We start from the raw sequence: 17,475 nt of genomic DNA, 5'->3' as shown, positions 1-17,475 counted from the left end.
GATAAAAGGAAAACCTTCAAATATGGCCTGTTGGGGGTATTTGAGGACCACCGTGCTAGTACATTTAACATTCCCCTCCTTGAAGACTGACAATGCTGCTGTCAAAAAGTGTCCCTTTGCTCCTTCATCCAGAGTTGGGGGGGCACCCTAATTCAGGAGGTGTGTTACTAGCCAGATCACAGGTGAAAACAGTGTACAAGAGAAAACAAATGAAGCCACCAAATCTAATGAATGGTTAGCTGCAATGTTATATTCTTGGTTTTGGGTTTAATAACACTTGTAGGCTCCATTCACACTCTAACATTGCGTTGACTTTGGCGTGCATCTTTGGTGCAACTTTGGATGGGTGCGACTTGGGTGGGACTTTGGCTTTGACAAGTGATAATGGACAAATGTTGCACAACTGTTGTGTGCAACATTGTATAACATTCAGGTACGACTTTCATGCAGATGCAAGTTGCATAAAAGTCAGACCAAAATAGTGCATGAATTACACTGAAGTCTCTGCAACTTTAGGTCACTTATTAATTGAATTGTTATCATTGGAAAACATTGGGAATTACTTGTACCAAGTTGCATGACAAGTCACACAAGTGTGAATGAAGCCTAAATCTCACTGTTGTTAGGCTCCACAAAAAATGTTATCTTTGTGCAGGAACTTCTCATAATAAAGACCAATCACTGCCACTCTTTCTGCAGTGACTGGTCTTGTGTTCGCCCCCTTTGTCTAGTTATCCACAAGCAGCCAGAGTCTTTTTGAAACTCTTGCACATGCCCAGCTCAGTGTAAATTTACAATACGCCTCAGTGGTAAAACAATGTGACTCACATACACATGCATCACACAGGCCAGGTCAATGAAGCGGTTGAACAAAGTCAGCACCTAGAAAGATGTCAAGAAAAAGATGGAAGCACCACTCATAACTGATGTGAGCACTGACAGCACAGCATTGGAGGGATCTCGTGCAAAGCAAATCTGCCATAATAAGCTATTATCCTAGGCAAAAAGCTCCTGGGGGCCCATTTTTTTTAGGTTCAATTCTGCCTTAATCCAAAAACACTTTACTGATATACACTATACTAACAAAAGTATTAGAACGCGTCTGCCTTTACACTCACCTGAACTTTAATGCCTTTTTAATCTTAGTCCATTGGGGCTCAATACCAAGTTGGCCCACCCAAATCATTTGGTGGGAGAGGATTATGGTGTGGGGTTGTTTTTCAGGGGTTGGGCTTGGCCCCTTAGTGCCAGTGAAGAGAACTCTTAAGGCATCAGCATACCAAGACATTTTGGACAATTTCATGCTCCCAACTTTGTGGAAACAGTTTGGGTATAGCCCCTTCCTGTACCAGCATGACTACCCACCAGAGCACAAAGCAAGGTCCATAACGATATGGATTAGTGAGTTTGGGATGGAGGAACTTAACTGGTCGGCACAGAGTCCTCGCCTCAACCCGATAGAACACCTTTGGGATCAATTAGGTCGACTTTTCCACATCAGTGCCTGACCTCACAAATGGTCAAACATTCCCATAGACACACTCCTAAACCTTGTGGACAACCTTCCCAGAAGAGTTGTAGCTGTTGTAGCTGAAAGGGTGAGCCAAATCAATATTGAACCCTACGGACTAAGACTGGGATGCCATTAAAGTTAAAGTGCGTGTAAAGGCAGGCATCCCAATACTTTTCATGATATATATTTCTCTTTCGTTCATTGATGGACACAGCTCCTTTAATTCTTGACCTTAGGGTTATCACGCCACCTTCAGGAGAGGACTAGGCAGAACATGGAACACATGTAAAAACAGCAAGACTCCACAGCACCGCCCAGGGGGCAGTCCCTCTGGCTATAACCCCTCACCTTGCTTACTGCAGCTCAGTTTTTTCTGCCTAGTGTAGGAGAAGGACCTGGCTCCCCGAGGGGACCATTGGTCCTGGGATTTTTTTCTACAATTTTTGATCCTGTGATATATAATCAACACCCGGCTGGGTGACAGGCTGGATAATATAGACCCTTGTAGTCTCCCCAGCCTGGCCATTGAGCGTGAGCAGACCCTAGCTACATGCTGGGTAGGCCACAACATGCCCCTTCTGCTCCAGGGGCAGCTGGGAGCTATATGCTCTGGGGAACACATGACCGGGCTACTGCTGTCCGTGTCACAGTGTGCTGTAGCCAACAGCCACCCCGTACTGCTCGGGTGATGGGTCTGTGGTGGAATGCGTCCAGCAATCCCGACAGGAAGCGCAAGTACGGCTCTCCCTGCCTCAGCAGGATAGAACAGCTGAGCATTCTCTGGGAGGTCGACTAGGGGGTCTCTCACTCTCCCTTTCCTCTCTCCCTATCCTTCATTCCCTCCTCCCCCTGCTGGGGCCGCTGTGTGACTGGGCATGAGGTGCGGTGTATGTACCTAGGCCGGGGGTCCTCCGGGCTTTAGCGGGGGGCTGCGCTGGCTGTTAGGGTCCATTTTTACTTTTCTGTCCCTTTTTTCTTAGCCATGTGGTGCCTGAGTAAATTTACCTCAGGAGAGGCCACCGCGCAGGGAGCGGACATTTTGCTGAGGCTGCAGCCATTAGTCTTATGTGGTATATGGGCTGTCAGCCATTTTCTTGGAGATTTTTGTGCTAAGGACAGCCGGCGGCCATTTGCTTGTAGCCTCAGCATGTTTTTACCTCTAGTGCTGGGTCTATGTACCTCAGAACAGCATGGTTTTCACTCTGAGCACTTTGTGACTGAAACAGGGCAGAGCGGTCAGCGGCACCACAGCGCAGCACTCGGTCAGGGTGGGGAGTCCTGCGGAGGGGACTCTCAGTCTGTGAGCAGCTAGGAGGGTGGGATTTGTGTACCCTGCCTCAAGTCCCTAAGTTGTAGCAGGTGAGTGTGAGTCAGCATGGCGTCAGAAGCTGGCACTTCTTCCCCAGACATCCCAGCTATTGCAACCGGCTCACCTGCAAAAAATACGGTGCCTATGGACACTTTGTCGGCAGTCCTGGAGACCTTTGTTAGCAGGGTGGAAGCGGTGTGCGGGCGCAAGGGTTTCAGACTCGGGTTCTGCGGTGACTGGTGGCCCCTGTTCTGACGTGTCAGAGGACGCGGACCAGGACTGTTCGGACAGTGAGAATGACTCTGTGTCCGGGTTAGTAGCGCTTTTTCCTGCGCTACTAGGAGCACTAATCACTCCGGTGCAGGATACCCTGAAGATACAGGATGCTGCAGGAACCTCTGCTGAGGTAGCGGTCCGTTTTGGGTCCCGCAAACCAGCCCGCACGCCTAAGATGTTTTCGTATTTGGCTTATTTTGATAACAAGGAATGGGGAAGTCCGCAGCGTGCCTTTTCAGTCCCAAGAAGGATGGTGGTGTGTTACCCCTTTGCGGAGAGCTTCCTGAAAAAAAAAAATGGACGTCTCCTCCTGTAATTTAGCCCCTAGTATCCAGGTTAAATAAAGTAACCACTATTCCGGTAGAAGGGACTCCTGCCTTCAAGAACCCTGCTGACAGGAGGGCCGAGGCAGTGGCCCGGTCCATGTTTACGGTAGTGGGGTCAGCGTTACAACCTGTCCTTGGGGCATAGCCTTAAGTATATCTGTGATGCGGCCCTGGATTCGGTCCCCCTGCTCTCTAGAGCATCAGTATCAGCAATGGTGCCACGGCCCCTGATTTGGCTGAAATGCTGGTCTGCGGACCAGGCATCTAAAAAAATAACTGGCGGATTTGCCCTTCCAAGATGAGAGGCTTTTTGGAGCTTCGCTGGATGACATTAAAAATGTTACCGGCGGGAGGTGCACATTGCTCTCACAGTCCATGAAGGGTAAGGAGCCACGCTTTTTCACCCGTCCGGGTTGGTAGGTAAGCATTCCCAGTACGACAAGGCACCTGCTGAAGGACAAAAGCGTCCCTGGTTTCGCAAAAGCCAAATAAGTCTGCGAGCAAAAATGTTACCGCATGAAGGTTTGCCCCCACCCAACTCTCAGGGGGGGGGGTCGCCTTCGGGAGTTTGCAGCTCGGTGGACCTCTCTACTGTCCGACCAATGGGTCTGCGAACTGGTTTCATTGGGATACAAGATAGAGCTTCTTTCTAGTCTACCAAACAGATTTTTTCCCTCCAACCTACCTCTACTTCCAGCTCATCTGGAAGCCCAGTTTGGGGCAGTACAGGACCTGCTACCGCGCTGGGTGAGAGTACCGGTTCCAACGCTGGAAAGGTTTCAGGGATTCTACTCCAATCTGTTTGTAGTTCCCAAAAAGGAAGGGGTATGTCCAATCCTGGACTTGAAGGCCCTCAACAGCTTTGTGAAAGTGCAAAGGTTCAGGATGGAATCAGTTCGCTACGCGGTCGCTGCACTCCATCAGGGGGACTTCCTGGTGTCCCTGGATATCCAGGACACGTACTTACATGTACCCATATGCCTTAGGCATCAGAGGTTTCTGCAATTTGCAGTCGGGGAAGAGCACTACCAGTTTGTGGCTCTCCTTTTTGGCCTGGTGTCAGCACCCCGAGTCTTTACCAAAGTCTTAGCTCCAATTATGGCACTGTTAAGGCAACGTGGGATCGCAATGATGGGTTACCTAGATGACCTCCTTCTGAGAGCAGTTTCCGCCTCAGAATTAAGGGAGGATGTAGCGATCACCATGCAGACTCTCCGGGAGTTTGGTTGGGTGCTGAACCTAAAGAAGTCGGTGTTAGTGCCGACTCAATGCCTGGAGTACCTGGGCTTACTGTTGGACTCCTCATAGTTTTTCTCCCTTCAGAGAAGCTGCAGACTCTTCAAGCTGCAGTGAGGTTGTTGGTGAACCGCAGGTGGTCGTCGCTGCGCTTCTGCATGCGAGTTCTGGGCCTCATGGTAGCCACTTTCGAGACGGTACTGTACGCTCAATTTCACACTCGAGTCTTGTAGAAGGAGATTTTGCAAAATAGAACAAATCTCCATTATACCTGGATTGTCAAATTCGGGTGAGCCAGTTAGTCAGGGATTTCCTTCTCTGGTGACTGAGGTCTCCGGCCCTTCGGTCCGGGAGATTGTTCCTTCCTCTCCATTGGACGGTGATCACAACGCCAGCCTGACCAGTTGGGGGAGAGTTTTGGGCGTACAGTCAGCCCAGGGTCTCTGGTCGTGGGAAGAATCTGAACTGCCGATCAATGTGTTCGAGCTTCGGATGATCAGACGGTGCCTCTCCACATGGTCCAGGAGCTACAGGGGTGTCCTGTCAGTATCCAGTCGGACATCGTCACGGCAGTGGCACATGTCAACCATCAAGGAGGAACGAGGAGCTTGGCCGCAGCATGGGAGGTCGCTCACATCCTCCAGTGGCAGAGCGGCACGTGCTGGCCCTGTCGGCCATATACATTCCGGGCGCGTAGAAGACTGGCAGACAGACTACATAAGTCGTCAGATGCTGGACCCAGGGGAATGGTCGTTGCATCCGGATGTATTCCGGCTCCTTTGCCTAAGGTGGGGCACACCAGATGTGGACCTTTTGGCCTCTAGGTTCAATCAGAAGGTATAGAGGTTTGTTTCCAGGACAAGAGACCCCTGGGCGGACGCGTCAGACATGTTGGTGGCTCCATGGGGGCATTATCGGCTGATTTATGCCTTCCCCCCACTTAAACTTCTACCACGTCTGCTGAGTGGAGGCCGAGGGGATTCTGGTGATTCTGATTGCCCCAGATTGGCCTTGATGTCTTTGGTACGCCGACCTAGTACGACTGGTGGTGGATGTTCCTTGACAGCTGCCGATGCGATAAGACCTATCGCAAGGTCCGATATTTCATCCTTGTCACGTACCTGGATCGCTAGGCCTGACGTGTAGAGGACAGCCTCTCTTGCCGCACCGGCTTGTGAGCTCCTGAGCTTGGAACAGCAGCCACAGAAGCACAGTGACGTAGGAATGCCTAGGATCAGTCCAGTATCGGTATGGCTGGATGCTCATGGCTGGAGGTGCAGCAGGCAGACCAGTAGACCTAGAATTGTGGCAGACTGGATCGCAGATGGAACAGGAACAGATGCGATTCGCAGAGCAGAGTCACAGCAGGCTGGTGGAGTAGATGCAGAGTCAGACAGGCTGGGTCGGTAACGTTCTGGTGGATCAGGCAGAGCAGGAGACAGAAGAGAAGTCCAACAAGCCGGAGTCGGGGTATCAAGCAGACAGGGTTAGTAAGAGTAAGCCAGGTCAAGGATCAGAGGTCAGCACGGGTAACAGGTTTCAGGACACACAGAAGCGTGGTGTATTCACTTTAAATAGTCCCTTTGGCGCCAACATTCGTGACAGGCACACATGTGCGCACAGAGGCAGATGCGCGCGCAAAGGCACACGCACGTGCATGCAAGAGCGCCGATGCGCCGTGAATGTGCACAGCTGTCGTGCAATTCCTGCTGCACGATCACGCCTTCCCCAACAACCTTACTTTACCGTCGCTGATTTTAACGACATGGCTGTTGAAAACCAGGTACCAAGGGACCGAAATCTGTCGGACTCTGTAATTTCTACTATGCTGAGGGCACAGAAGTCATCTTCTCGAAAGATTTACCATCATATGTGGAAGGCTTACATCTCCATGGGTGAGGAGATGGGGTGGCATCCTCGCACATACTCAGTTTCCAGGATCCTGCTGTTTTTGCAGCGAGGAGTGGATCAGAAACTTGCCTTAAGCACAATCAAGGGACAGATATCGGCTGTGTTTTTCCAATGTCCCTTGGTGACTCACTCATTGGTGACTACTATTGTGCAAGGGGTTTGACACATAGCCCCTCTGGTTTGACCACTGCTACCTTAGTGGGATCTGAATCTGGTGCTCTCGGCGCTTCAGAAATCGCCATTTGAAAACATTAGGGAGATTCCCTTGTTAACTCTCTTTCTCAGAAAGTAGGTCTTTCTAGTGGCTATTACATCTGCCATGAGGGTTTCTGAGTTGGCGGCCTTGTCATGCAAGTCTCCCTACCTGGTCATCCACAAGGATAAGGCGGTGCTACGTCCGCAGCCCTCTTTCCTTCCAAAGGTGGTTTCAGCATTCCATCTAAATGAGGATATCGTGTTACCATCCTTATGTCCTAAGCCGACACACCTGAAAGAGGGTGCCTTGCATTCCCTGGACGTGGTCCAGGCTCTGCAGGTGTACCTGTCTGCTACGGCTCCCTTACGGAATTCAGACTCTGTTTGTCTCGTGGCTGGTCCGAAAAAAGGTTTGGCGGTCTCGTCGTCCACCATTTCTCGGTGGATCAGTGGTTCAGGCTTATGCCTTAAAGGGCGGGTACCCCCTTTTCCTGTCACGGCTCATTGCGCCAGGGCAATTGGAACCTCCAGGGCTTTCCGACATCAAGCGTCTGTCTCCCAAGTATGTAAGGCAGCGACTTGGTCATCCGTTCACACTTTCAGTAAATTCTACAAAGTTGACGTAAGCACATCTTCGGATGCTTGCTTTGGCCGCAAGGTTTTGCAGGCGGCTGTGTAAGGTTGTAATTTACACTTTTTTTAAGTTACAAGATTCTTGTAAATGCATCTTTTGATGCATAAGTTGGCCACTGGTTTTGGTTTAAGATGGCAACTCCTCTGTTGAGGTGTTCCTTTTTTCTACAGTGGAACATGTGTGGGCTCACGCCTGAGGCAGGCTGTGTGCATGCATAGGCACACACAGCTCAGCTTGACCCCATCTCCAGCTCTCTCCCTACATGATTTGATTGATAGCAGCGGGAGTCTTTTTTTCTTAAATTAATAGAATGCATTAAAAGAGAAGTATGTTTTTTTTGTTTTGTTTTATTTGCTCATTATACTTACCTAGGTGTATGCTGCATCTGTCACCCGCCGCCTCTTCACTGAGAACCGAGCAACTGAACATTGCCCATGGATTGGTTCTCTCACCTCCCCGAGCAGAGAGTTGCTGCGTGTTGCTCATTGGAGCACTGAGCTGTGGAGGGCCGTCTCAGCGGCTTGCCAAGTCGGGATGACGAGCTGCCTGGACTGATCTTGGTGACGTCAGCGGAGAGCGGATTTCAGACCGCTCTCTGCTGAAAACGGGTCACAGGAGTGCAAAACGAATTGCACTCCTGTGACCCTTAGGAGAAGCCCAGCCAAATGAGCTTAGGCTGGACTTCTCCAGTAAGATTAAAAACCCTCTGCCCAAACTTCAGGAATGCATCGAAATGCAAAGTTTGCAAACTGCATTACTCCACTGCAACAACAACATCACTTGGTCAAGTGGTGGGTCACCCATACATTTTAACAAATATGTACTGTAACTGTATTTTCAGTAATACATGTTTTTTCATATCTGTCTGGAGTTCAGCATGGAGCCGTGGTACACAGTACAATACCTGGAACCTTTTTATCTGTCTTTGAATGTACAACGTATATTTTAAACCTGTATTTTTAAATTGGTAGGGTAAAAGCAGAACTGTGTAAAAACTTACTATGGGTCTTTGAGTTCACCACACCTACAATCTAGTCAACATTTTGTTGCCTATCATTTATTAAAATAATCAACTGCAAGAATGCTTAAAATATCCCATTAATAAATAAGCAATATTATAGTAACACACACATATATATATTACATACGCACACACCACTTACCAAATAAACGTTGGTGAAATAGGAACTTCCCTGCCACAAGGCCAACGATGATAGCAATAAGCCAAAGAAGGACTTTTAAAAAGTTCCAAGCTCCTCCCGGATATTTGGTCATTATAAATGAGAAGCAGTTCCCTACAACAATGACGTTGGCTTCTGTCTGGCTGTGAGACACTGGATCCTCAGCAAATATTAAGAAATTGAAAAATGTCACCAGATAAGCGATTACTATGCGTGACCATGGATGCTGGAAGTAGTAACGGAAATTTCTACCCATCCTTGTGATCTTCTGTAACAGCCTAATAAAAGAGGAAAGTAATTTCTTCAGTATGCATTAATTTCAATTAGAGAAGCACACGCACACAATGAAAATTATTCTGAACTATACAGTATTTCTCCTGTTTTAAAAGCAGTGACACAGATTACTTATTTTGTCTTTCTTCACTGGAGGTACCAAAAATAGGCTATAATCTCTTCGGGGAAGGAATTAGCTGTTCCCAAATTTAATGTGATCATGAACCTTGTTAATATATTTATTAAAGAAGACAAGCCTTTTCTAAAAATACCATGATTATATACACACACATGGAAGACGATGCACTCAGAGCAAAGTACCAAATTTTCTGTGCTGCCATCTGCTTGAGTCGAATTCCTGGGGTAAGATCACAAACTTAACAAAAGTTTGGGTGCCGAATCTGAACCCCAATGAAGTCAATGGGAGCCAAATGTTATAAACAGTAAATTGCAATTTTCCCAAGATAATAGGCAAGGGATTGTCAAACAAATGGCATGAGGTTTGGGCACAACCCTGGCACTGTCCTGGAGAATATTTACCAAAGCCCCAAAAAATTTGAAATATTTGGTTTGGTGAGAAGCATTGATTTTAAAATTGCGTAAAAAGGGCAACATTAAAAACACAAAATTCCTTTAAATAACATGTCTGAATGATGCCGTGAACCTGCCTGTGAAGCAGCAAATACATACCAGTCGCTTATCCTTGATCACTCAATACTCAAAAAAAAAAAAAAAAAAAAAGCCTGGGGTTCTCCTCCAATATTTCCTTCCCTCTAGGTCTGGTATGAAATGTAAAGGAGAACCCTATTTAAACACAAACAAACACACACGAAAAAAAAACATGTACCTTGAGCATTTATACCAGACCCTAATCTGTGAGCAGGTAGCTTGGCAGGCCTGAAAAGGTGGAAAGGGGGCAAATGTAATTTCCCCCCCCCCAGCCATACCAGGCCACATCATGTTGATGAGGAAAAGGCTTTGTTCCCCACAACTGCTCACCATTAATGGTCATGTCCATGTTTGATACCCTTTGTTCATATTCCACAGCAGGGACCAGAAGCTGTCATTCACAATGAGCAGCCATCAGGAGCAGAACTAGTTGGCATGTTTTTTGTTTTTCTTTCAACATGCTGGCAGATGTCATTTATTGTGGTTGACATAGCTCTGCATCCCTAGATGACGTGATAGACAATGGAGTTACCTCAAGGGACATTTTCTTTTTCTCTTTTTTTTTTAAAGAGCTTGTCAAAAAATATGTCTCTATTTTACACCTTATTATGTGAATAAGTAGGGGTGGTATGCACCCTTTATTAATTCCCGTGGGGAGATCAGTATTTGGGGTCCCCCTTATTTTTAAAGGGGGTTTTCAGATTCCAATAAGCCCCCGCCAACAGAACCCCACAACCACCAAGCCCGGGTTGTGGGGGAGAAGCCCTTCTAATTAACATGGAGACAGGGTTTTTTGCCAGGGGGTTCCCTCTGGAAAGGTACCTTCCCAATGTTTAAGGCATGTGGCCTGGTAGGAATCTGTAAGGGAGAGGGGCACGGGGTTCCCATTTAAAATTCCAAACCAGACCCTTTAGAGGAACCCCATGCTATTTTCTTTATTTTGTCTCTCCACGGTTCGCAACTGATTGGGTCAGGCGAGGATATGTACAGTGCCTTGCAAAAATATTCGGCCCCCTTGAACTTTTCAACCTTTTGCCACATTTCAGGCTTCAAACATAAAGATATAAAATTTTTATTTTTTGTGAAGAATCACCAACAAGTGGGACACAATTGTGAAGTAGAACGAAATCTATTGGATAATTTAAACTTTTTTAGCAAATAAAAAACTGAAAAGAGTTGTGCGTGCAAAATTATTCGGCCCCTTTACTTTCAGTGCAGAAAACTCACTCCAGAAGTTCAGCAAGGATCTCTGAATGATCCAATGTTGTCCTAAATGACTGATGGTGATAAATAGAATCCACCTGTGTGTAATCAAGTCTCTGTATAAATGCACCTGTTCTGTGATAGTCTCAGGGTTCTGTTGAAAGCGCAGAGAGCATCATGAAGACCAAGGAACACACCAGGCAGATCCGTAATACTGTTGTGGAGAAGTTTAAAGCCGGATTTGGATACAAAAAGATTTCCCAAGCTTTAAACATCCCAAGGAGCACTGTGCAAGCGATCATTTTGAAATGGAAGGAGTATCAGACCACTGCAAATCCACCAAGACCTGGTGGTCCCTCTAAACTTTCAGCTCAGACAAGGAGAAGACTGATCAGAGATGCAGCCAAGAGGCCCATGATCACTCTGGATGAACTGCAGAGAACTACAGCTGAGGTGGGAGAGTCTGTCCATAGGACAACAATCAGTCGTACACTGCACAAATCTGGCCTTTATGGAAGAGTGGCAAGAAGAAAGCCATTTCTCAAAGATATCCATAAAAAGTCTTGTCTAAAGTTTGCCACAAGCCACCTGGGAGACACACCAAACATGTGGAAAAAGGTGCTCTGGCCAGATGAAATCAAAATCGAACTTTTTGCCCACAATGCAAAACGATATGTTTGGTGTAAAAGCAACACAGCTCATCACCCTCAACACACCATCCCCACTGTCAAACATGGTGGTGGCATCATGGTTTGGGCCTGCTTTTCTTCAGCAAGGACAGGGAAGATGGTTAAAATTGAGGGGAAGATGGATGCAGCCAAATACAAGACCATTCTGGATGAAAACCTGTTGGAGTCTGCAAAAGACCTGAAACTGGGACAGAGATTTATCTTCCAACAAGACAATAATCCCAAACATACAGCAAAATCTACAAAGGAATGGTTCACAAATAAACGTATCCAGGTGTTAGAATGGCCAAGTCAAAGTCCAGACCTGAATCCAATCGAGAATCTGTGGAAAGAGCTGAAAACTGCTGTTCACAAACGCTCTCCATCCATCCTCACTGAGTATGAGCTGTTTTGCAAGGAAGAATGGGCAAGAATTTCAGTCTCTCGATGTGAAAAACTGATAGAGACATACCCCAAGCGACTTGCAGCTGTAATCGCAGCAAAAGGTGGCTCTACAAAGTATTAACGCAAGGGGGCCGAATAATTTTGCACACCCCACTTTTCATTTTTTTATTAGTTAAAAAAGTTTCAAAAATCCAATAGATTTTGTTCCACTTCACAATTGTGTCCCACTTGTTGGTGATTCTTCACAAAAAATAAAAATTTTATATCTTTATGTTTGAAGCCTGAAATGTGGCAAAAGGTTGAAAAGTTCAAGGGGGCCGAATACTTTCGCAAGGCACTGTAACTAGTTGTTAGGATGCCAGTGGCCACAGACTCCATAATAATCAGAAACCATGGGCAGAAAGCTGTTACATTTATTAGTAGTAATAACATTAAATAGAAGCTGACTGTTTGACTTCTCACTACAAGAAAAAGTTTGGTAATAACTATGCAAATTCCTCAGGAAGTTGCATCAATCTAGATGAACATGTATATTCTGAGCAGGGATGAGCAGTCAGGGGAGGCAGGTGAGGCAGAACCTCACCTGCCATGAACATAAAAAGAAAACATACAATCGAGCTTCGAGGGTTGTAGCTTGGCAACCTGGGGTCACAGAGAGAATTTGGGGGTAGGTAGCTGAAGTCCTACCCCACAACCAGTCGAAATTTGGGGCTCCTGCCACCTATAGTTCCAGAGATATGAGACCTCTTGCACAGCCTGTCAGAAGATACATACAGAGCAGCCAGTTTAAATACAAGCTGGCATACTCTGTTTGCAGCAGACTGAGAGGATGAGCTCACAATGCCTCTTACTTCTTGTCCGAAGTACTTAACCACTTAAGGACTGAGCCTCTTTTTGAGATGTGTTGTTTACAAGTTAAAAACAGTTTTTTTTGCTAGAAAATTACTTAGAACCCCCATACATTATACATTTTTTTTCTAACACCCTAGAGAATAAAATGGACGGTCGTTGCAATACTTGGTTACACCGTATTTGCGCAGCGGTCTTACAAGTGTACTTTTTTTTTTTGCCCCATACACACAATGAGATTATAGGATGAATGATCGTCCGTTTTTTATTGCATGCCAATCTCAGATCGAATCTGAGTTTACTAAAGTCACAAAAATTCCCATACAACAGAAAAAAAATTCGGAAGTGATGTCATGTGTTGTAATGCATTTGTATTGCATTTTCAAACGATAGCTGTACTGATTAAACGAAAAGCGTACGATCTGGCATCGTACGAAAAAAATATTTTGTGCATGTCCGATAGAATAATATCAGCTGAACTGTCTTGATCTGCTCTCGAAAGCTCTGTACCAACGATCCAATTATCATACGATCGCTTCAAAAGCGGTATTTTCCGTACGATTTTCTGATCATGTGTACGGGGCTTAAATCAGCTTTGAGCCAGATTTGGATTCCAAGGCAATATAGAGGTTTCTCTAGAGAAATGTCTCCAATTAACAATGGAAACACAGAGTATGGGATAAGCTTTTCAACGATACCTCTTGGCAATATAATAGCCCCTTGATGTCATTGACCGATAACTATTTCCCTCCAGGTAAGGATAATAAATTAGCAAAAAGAAAAGATAAGATTGCGCTATGGACAAATTTACCTGTTTGCTAGACAAGTTTAAATAAGTTTAAATGTTAAAATGACTACAATAAAGTGAACTGTGAAGGGTTAAAGCTGCCTGTGCTTGAAACCTATCCCTCAAGATGGGAATAGATTAGAAATCTGAAAAATAAATTAAGCTTTGGCGCTAAAACCTAAATGGTGTACTAAAAATGCTAATATTCTGCAAATTACATAAAATGAAGCCCAATGTGGGAATTTCACCAATACACTGTATATGTGATATTAAAAATATATGTGAATGGGAATGTGTATCCGTTATCTTACATAACAACTATGCACAAGTGTGGTAAAAAATAATAATAACTATGCACAAGTGTGGTAAATAATATGATGAAAAATACAACTAATCTATCACAACTAAAAATGTAAGTGCTTTGGTAAAAAGTGCTTTTGCTCACATAAATGAGCCAATACTTATACTCTAAAAAGTGATAATCAAAAAGGCATTGTGAAACTACCAAGTGAAAACATCAAAAAGATCATATAATGTCCAATCCAAAATATATTATAATGTCCAACTGAAAATATTTATTCAAAGTCGCATCATCTAGTTGCTGAAAAAACGCATAAGACTTTTATCAGATAGGAAGGTGAAGCAAGGTGACTGGTGAAAACAAGGGTTAAATTCCTCTCCGGTGCGCCACTCTGTGTTAGAGAAGAAATGTATATATGCGCTCACCAGACATTAAACCCCCAATGGGTTAGCCAAGCAGTCACAGTATGAGCCACTGTGCAGCTCTCTCAAGGCTCTGCCACCGCTGTGCTGTGGGGATATTTTACACTCTTCCTTCCGTGAATGGTCCGTTTAGCGTTTGTACATGAAGGGAAACAGAAGTACAGCCATGGTGCAATATTGTTGTGTAAACGTACAATGTTTATTAAAATCAGTTTTACTCACAAATTCCAAAAAAGATAGATCGCTGTGAAATATGTTCCGCCGGCGTTACTGCTTGAATAGCAGTGTAAGGTGCACGTTCTAGGCCACGCCGCTGGGCGTGGCCTAGAACGTGCACCTTACACTGCTATTCAAGCAGTAACGCCGGCGGAACATATTTCACAGCGATCTATCTTTTTTGGAATTTGTGAGTAAAACTGATTTTAATAAACATTGTACGTTTACACAACAATATTGCACCATGGCTGTACTTCTGTTTCCCTTCATGTACAAACGCTAAACGGACCATTCACGGAAGGAAGAGTGTAAAATATCCCCACAGCACAGCGGTGGCAGAGCCTTGAGAGAGCTGCACAGTGGCTCATACTGTGACTGCTTGGCTAACCCATTGGGGGTTTAATGTCTGGTGAGCGCATATATACATTTCTTCTCTAACACAGAGTGGCGCACCGGAGAGGAATTTAACCCTTGTTTTCACCAGTCACCTTGCTTCACCTTCCTATCTGATAAAAGTCTTATGCGTTTTTTCAGCAACTAGATGATGCGACTTTGAATAAATATTTTCAGTTGGACATTATAATATATTTTGGATTGGACATTATATGATCTTTTTGATGTTTTCACTTGGTAGTTTCACAATGCCTTTTTGATTATCACTTTTTAGAGTATAAGTATTGGCTCATTTATGTGAGCAAAAGCACTTTTTACCAAAGCACTTACATTTTTAGTTGTGATAGATTAGTTGTATTTTTCATCATATTATTTACCACACTTGTGCATAGTTATTATTATTTTTTACCACACTTGTGCATAGTTGTTATGTAAGATAACGGATACACATTCCCATTCACATATATTTTTAATATCACATATACAGTGTATTGGTGAAATTCCCACATTGGGCTTCATTTTATGTAATTTGCAGAATATTAGCATTTTTAGTACACCATTTAGGTTTTAGCGCCAAAGCTTAATTTATTTTTCAAGGATAATAAATTGTATTTAAAATGGATCTCCTTGGATCATCTGAGGTTAAAAGACATCCTGAAGGGAAATGTCCTTTGCTCACTCGGAATCGGAATTGCATGGAAAACATGGGGTAACATCAAGATATACATGGAGATACAGACAACTTCAACATTTTGTAGAATCTCTCCCGAAATCCCTCCACTCAGTTAGCAAGCTAAATTTATGGGAAAGATTAGTCGATCAAAGGGGAATAAATAGACACGGGATTTCCAATGTATATAGGATGTTGATGATGCTCCCAGATGTGGAATCTCTGGGTCCCTCGGAGAGGTAGAAACTGGAATTGAACCAGTTATCGTCTGAAACAATGAGAAGTTACGTTTTTGAATTTGTTCACTCGTCTTCAATGGACACAAGGATGAAGGAAATTATAAATTATTAATTAAGTGGTATTACTTCCCAATAAAATTGTATAAAAGCAGTCACCTCTATGTTGGAGGGAATGTGGGGAGATTGGAACATATGCACATATATGGTGGCAGTGTCCCCTGATCCAACCTTATTGGAGGGAAGTACTTGATTGGATAAAGAAGATCAGTGAGAATGAAATTGGACTTGATCCTTGGCAATGCCTGTTTCATGTAACGTGGATGCCAAGGAAGAAATACAGAGCAGCAATTATTCCATTTCTGCTGAATGCAGCAAAGGCATTAATTCTGAAACAATGGAAGTCAAGTATAATCCCAATGATAAAGGATTGGTTTAGGAAGGTAGACAAAATTAGGTTAATGGAAGTAGTAATACATATGCAAAATAACGCAGAAATAAAATTTGTTAGCACTTGGAAGAGTTGGTTGGAATTTAGACAAACCCAGGTTTATGAGAACTATATGGGAAGTAATTAGATGCTCCGCCGTTCCCCGCCTGTGTCCACCCGCCCCCCTTTTTTTACATTTTTATTTTTTATTTTTTGGTACACTTTATTGGAGGAATTTTCGATGGAAGTAAAAATTGATAATTTCTCCTCTTTATAAATTAGTAAAGAGGGTTTGGGAAATTCACTGTTTATTCATTAAAAAGGAAGTCACCGAGAGAATTAAACATTATAGGCAATGGGTGAGGGTAATCAAAGTTTTGTTTTTTTCCATTCCTCTTCTCACGGAAATAGGCACTTTAAACGAGAAATTTCCAATAGGGGGTAAAAAGTTGAGAACTTTTCCTCCTCATAAATCAATAAAAAGGGATTGGATATGCCACGCTTTTTTATATAAAAAGGAATGGCACCAAGAGAATTTAATGTTATAAGAAGGGGACTAGGGCACTGTTCACAAGCATAGGGGGCTAGACGGCAGGGGCCAGTGTAATATCTTTAACATGTTGGAGTATATTATGAAATAGATCCATGTTTGTGTTGATTGTGTTTTATGTATTGTTTATCATGAATGTTTTCTTATATGCTTATATAGATTTATATGGTTTTGAAATGAATGGAAAGTTTTTATGTATATAATAATTTAATAAAAATAATTGAAATGAAGTACTAAGCTTAACCACTTAAGGACCGAGCCTCTTTTTGAGATGTGTTTACAAGTTTTGCTAGAAAATTACTTAGAACTCCCTAACATTATACATTTTTTTTTCTAACACCCTAGAGAATAAAATTGCAGTCGTTGCAATACTTCTGCAGCGGTCTTACAAGTGAATTTTTTTTGAAAAAAAAACACATTTTGAATAAAAAAATAAGATAACAGTAAAGTTAGCCCAATTTTATTTATATTGTGAAAGACAATGTTACGCTGAGTAAATTGATACCAAACATGTCACGCCTCAAAATCGTGGAATGGCGACAAACTTTACCCTTAAAAATCTCCATTGGCGAAGTTTAAAAAATTCTACAGGTTGCTACAGGTTGCATGTTTTAAGTTACAGATGATGTCTAGGGAAGAAGAATTATTGCTCTCGCGCTACCGATTGCAGCAAAACCTCACATGTGTGATTTGAACACCGTTTTTATATGTGGGTGCTACTCACGTATGCGTTCGCTTCTGCCCGCGAAAAAAAAATGTCCCTTTAGGAGCTATGGGCGGAAGTGACATTTTGACATCGCTTCTGCCCTGCAATGTTATGGA

The 17,475-nt window shown here is 44.0% G+C and overlaps 1 protein-coding gene across 1 annotated transcript in view; it reads right to left on the bottom strand.

The window, feature by feature from the left end:
- TMEM117 (transmembrane protein 117) overlaps positions 1–17,475 on the bottom strand; it is a 399,054-nt gene that overhangs the window by 366,677 nt on the left and 14,902 nt on the right. The window contains exon 2 of the mRNA XM_077472802.1: positions 8,564–8,859. Within this exon, the coding sequence (XP_077328928.1) occupies positions 8,564–8,859 (296 nt within the window). The remainder of the gene's footprint in view (positions 1–8,563; positions 8,860–17,475) is intronic.

The sequence above is a fragment of the Lithobates pipiens genome, unplaced genomic scaffold, assembly GCF_037356315.1.
Source record: "Lithobates pipiens isolate NorthernLeopardFrog02 unplaced genomic scaffold, aLitPip1_a1.2 Scaffold_8, whole genome shotgun sequence".
Taxonomy (NCBI): Eukaryota; Metazoa; Chordata; class Amphibia; order Anura; family Ranidae; genus Lithobates; species Lithobates pipiens.
Note: the sequence above shows the minus strand (reverse complement) of the source record. Positions and strands in the feature narration are given on the sequence as shown.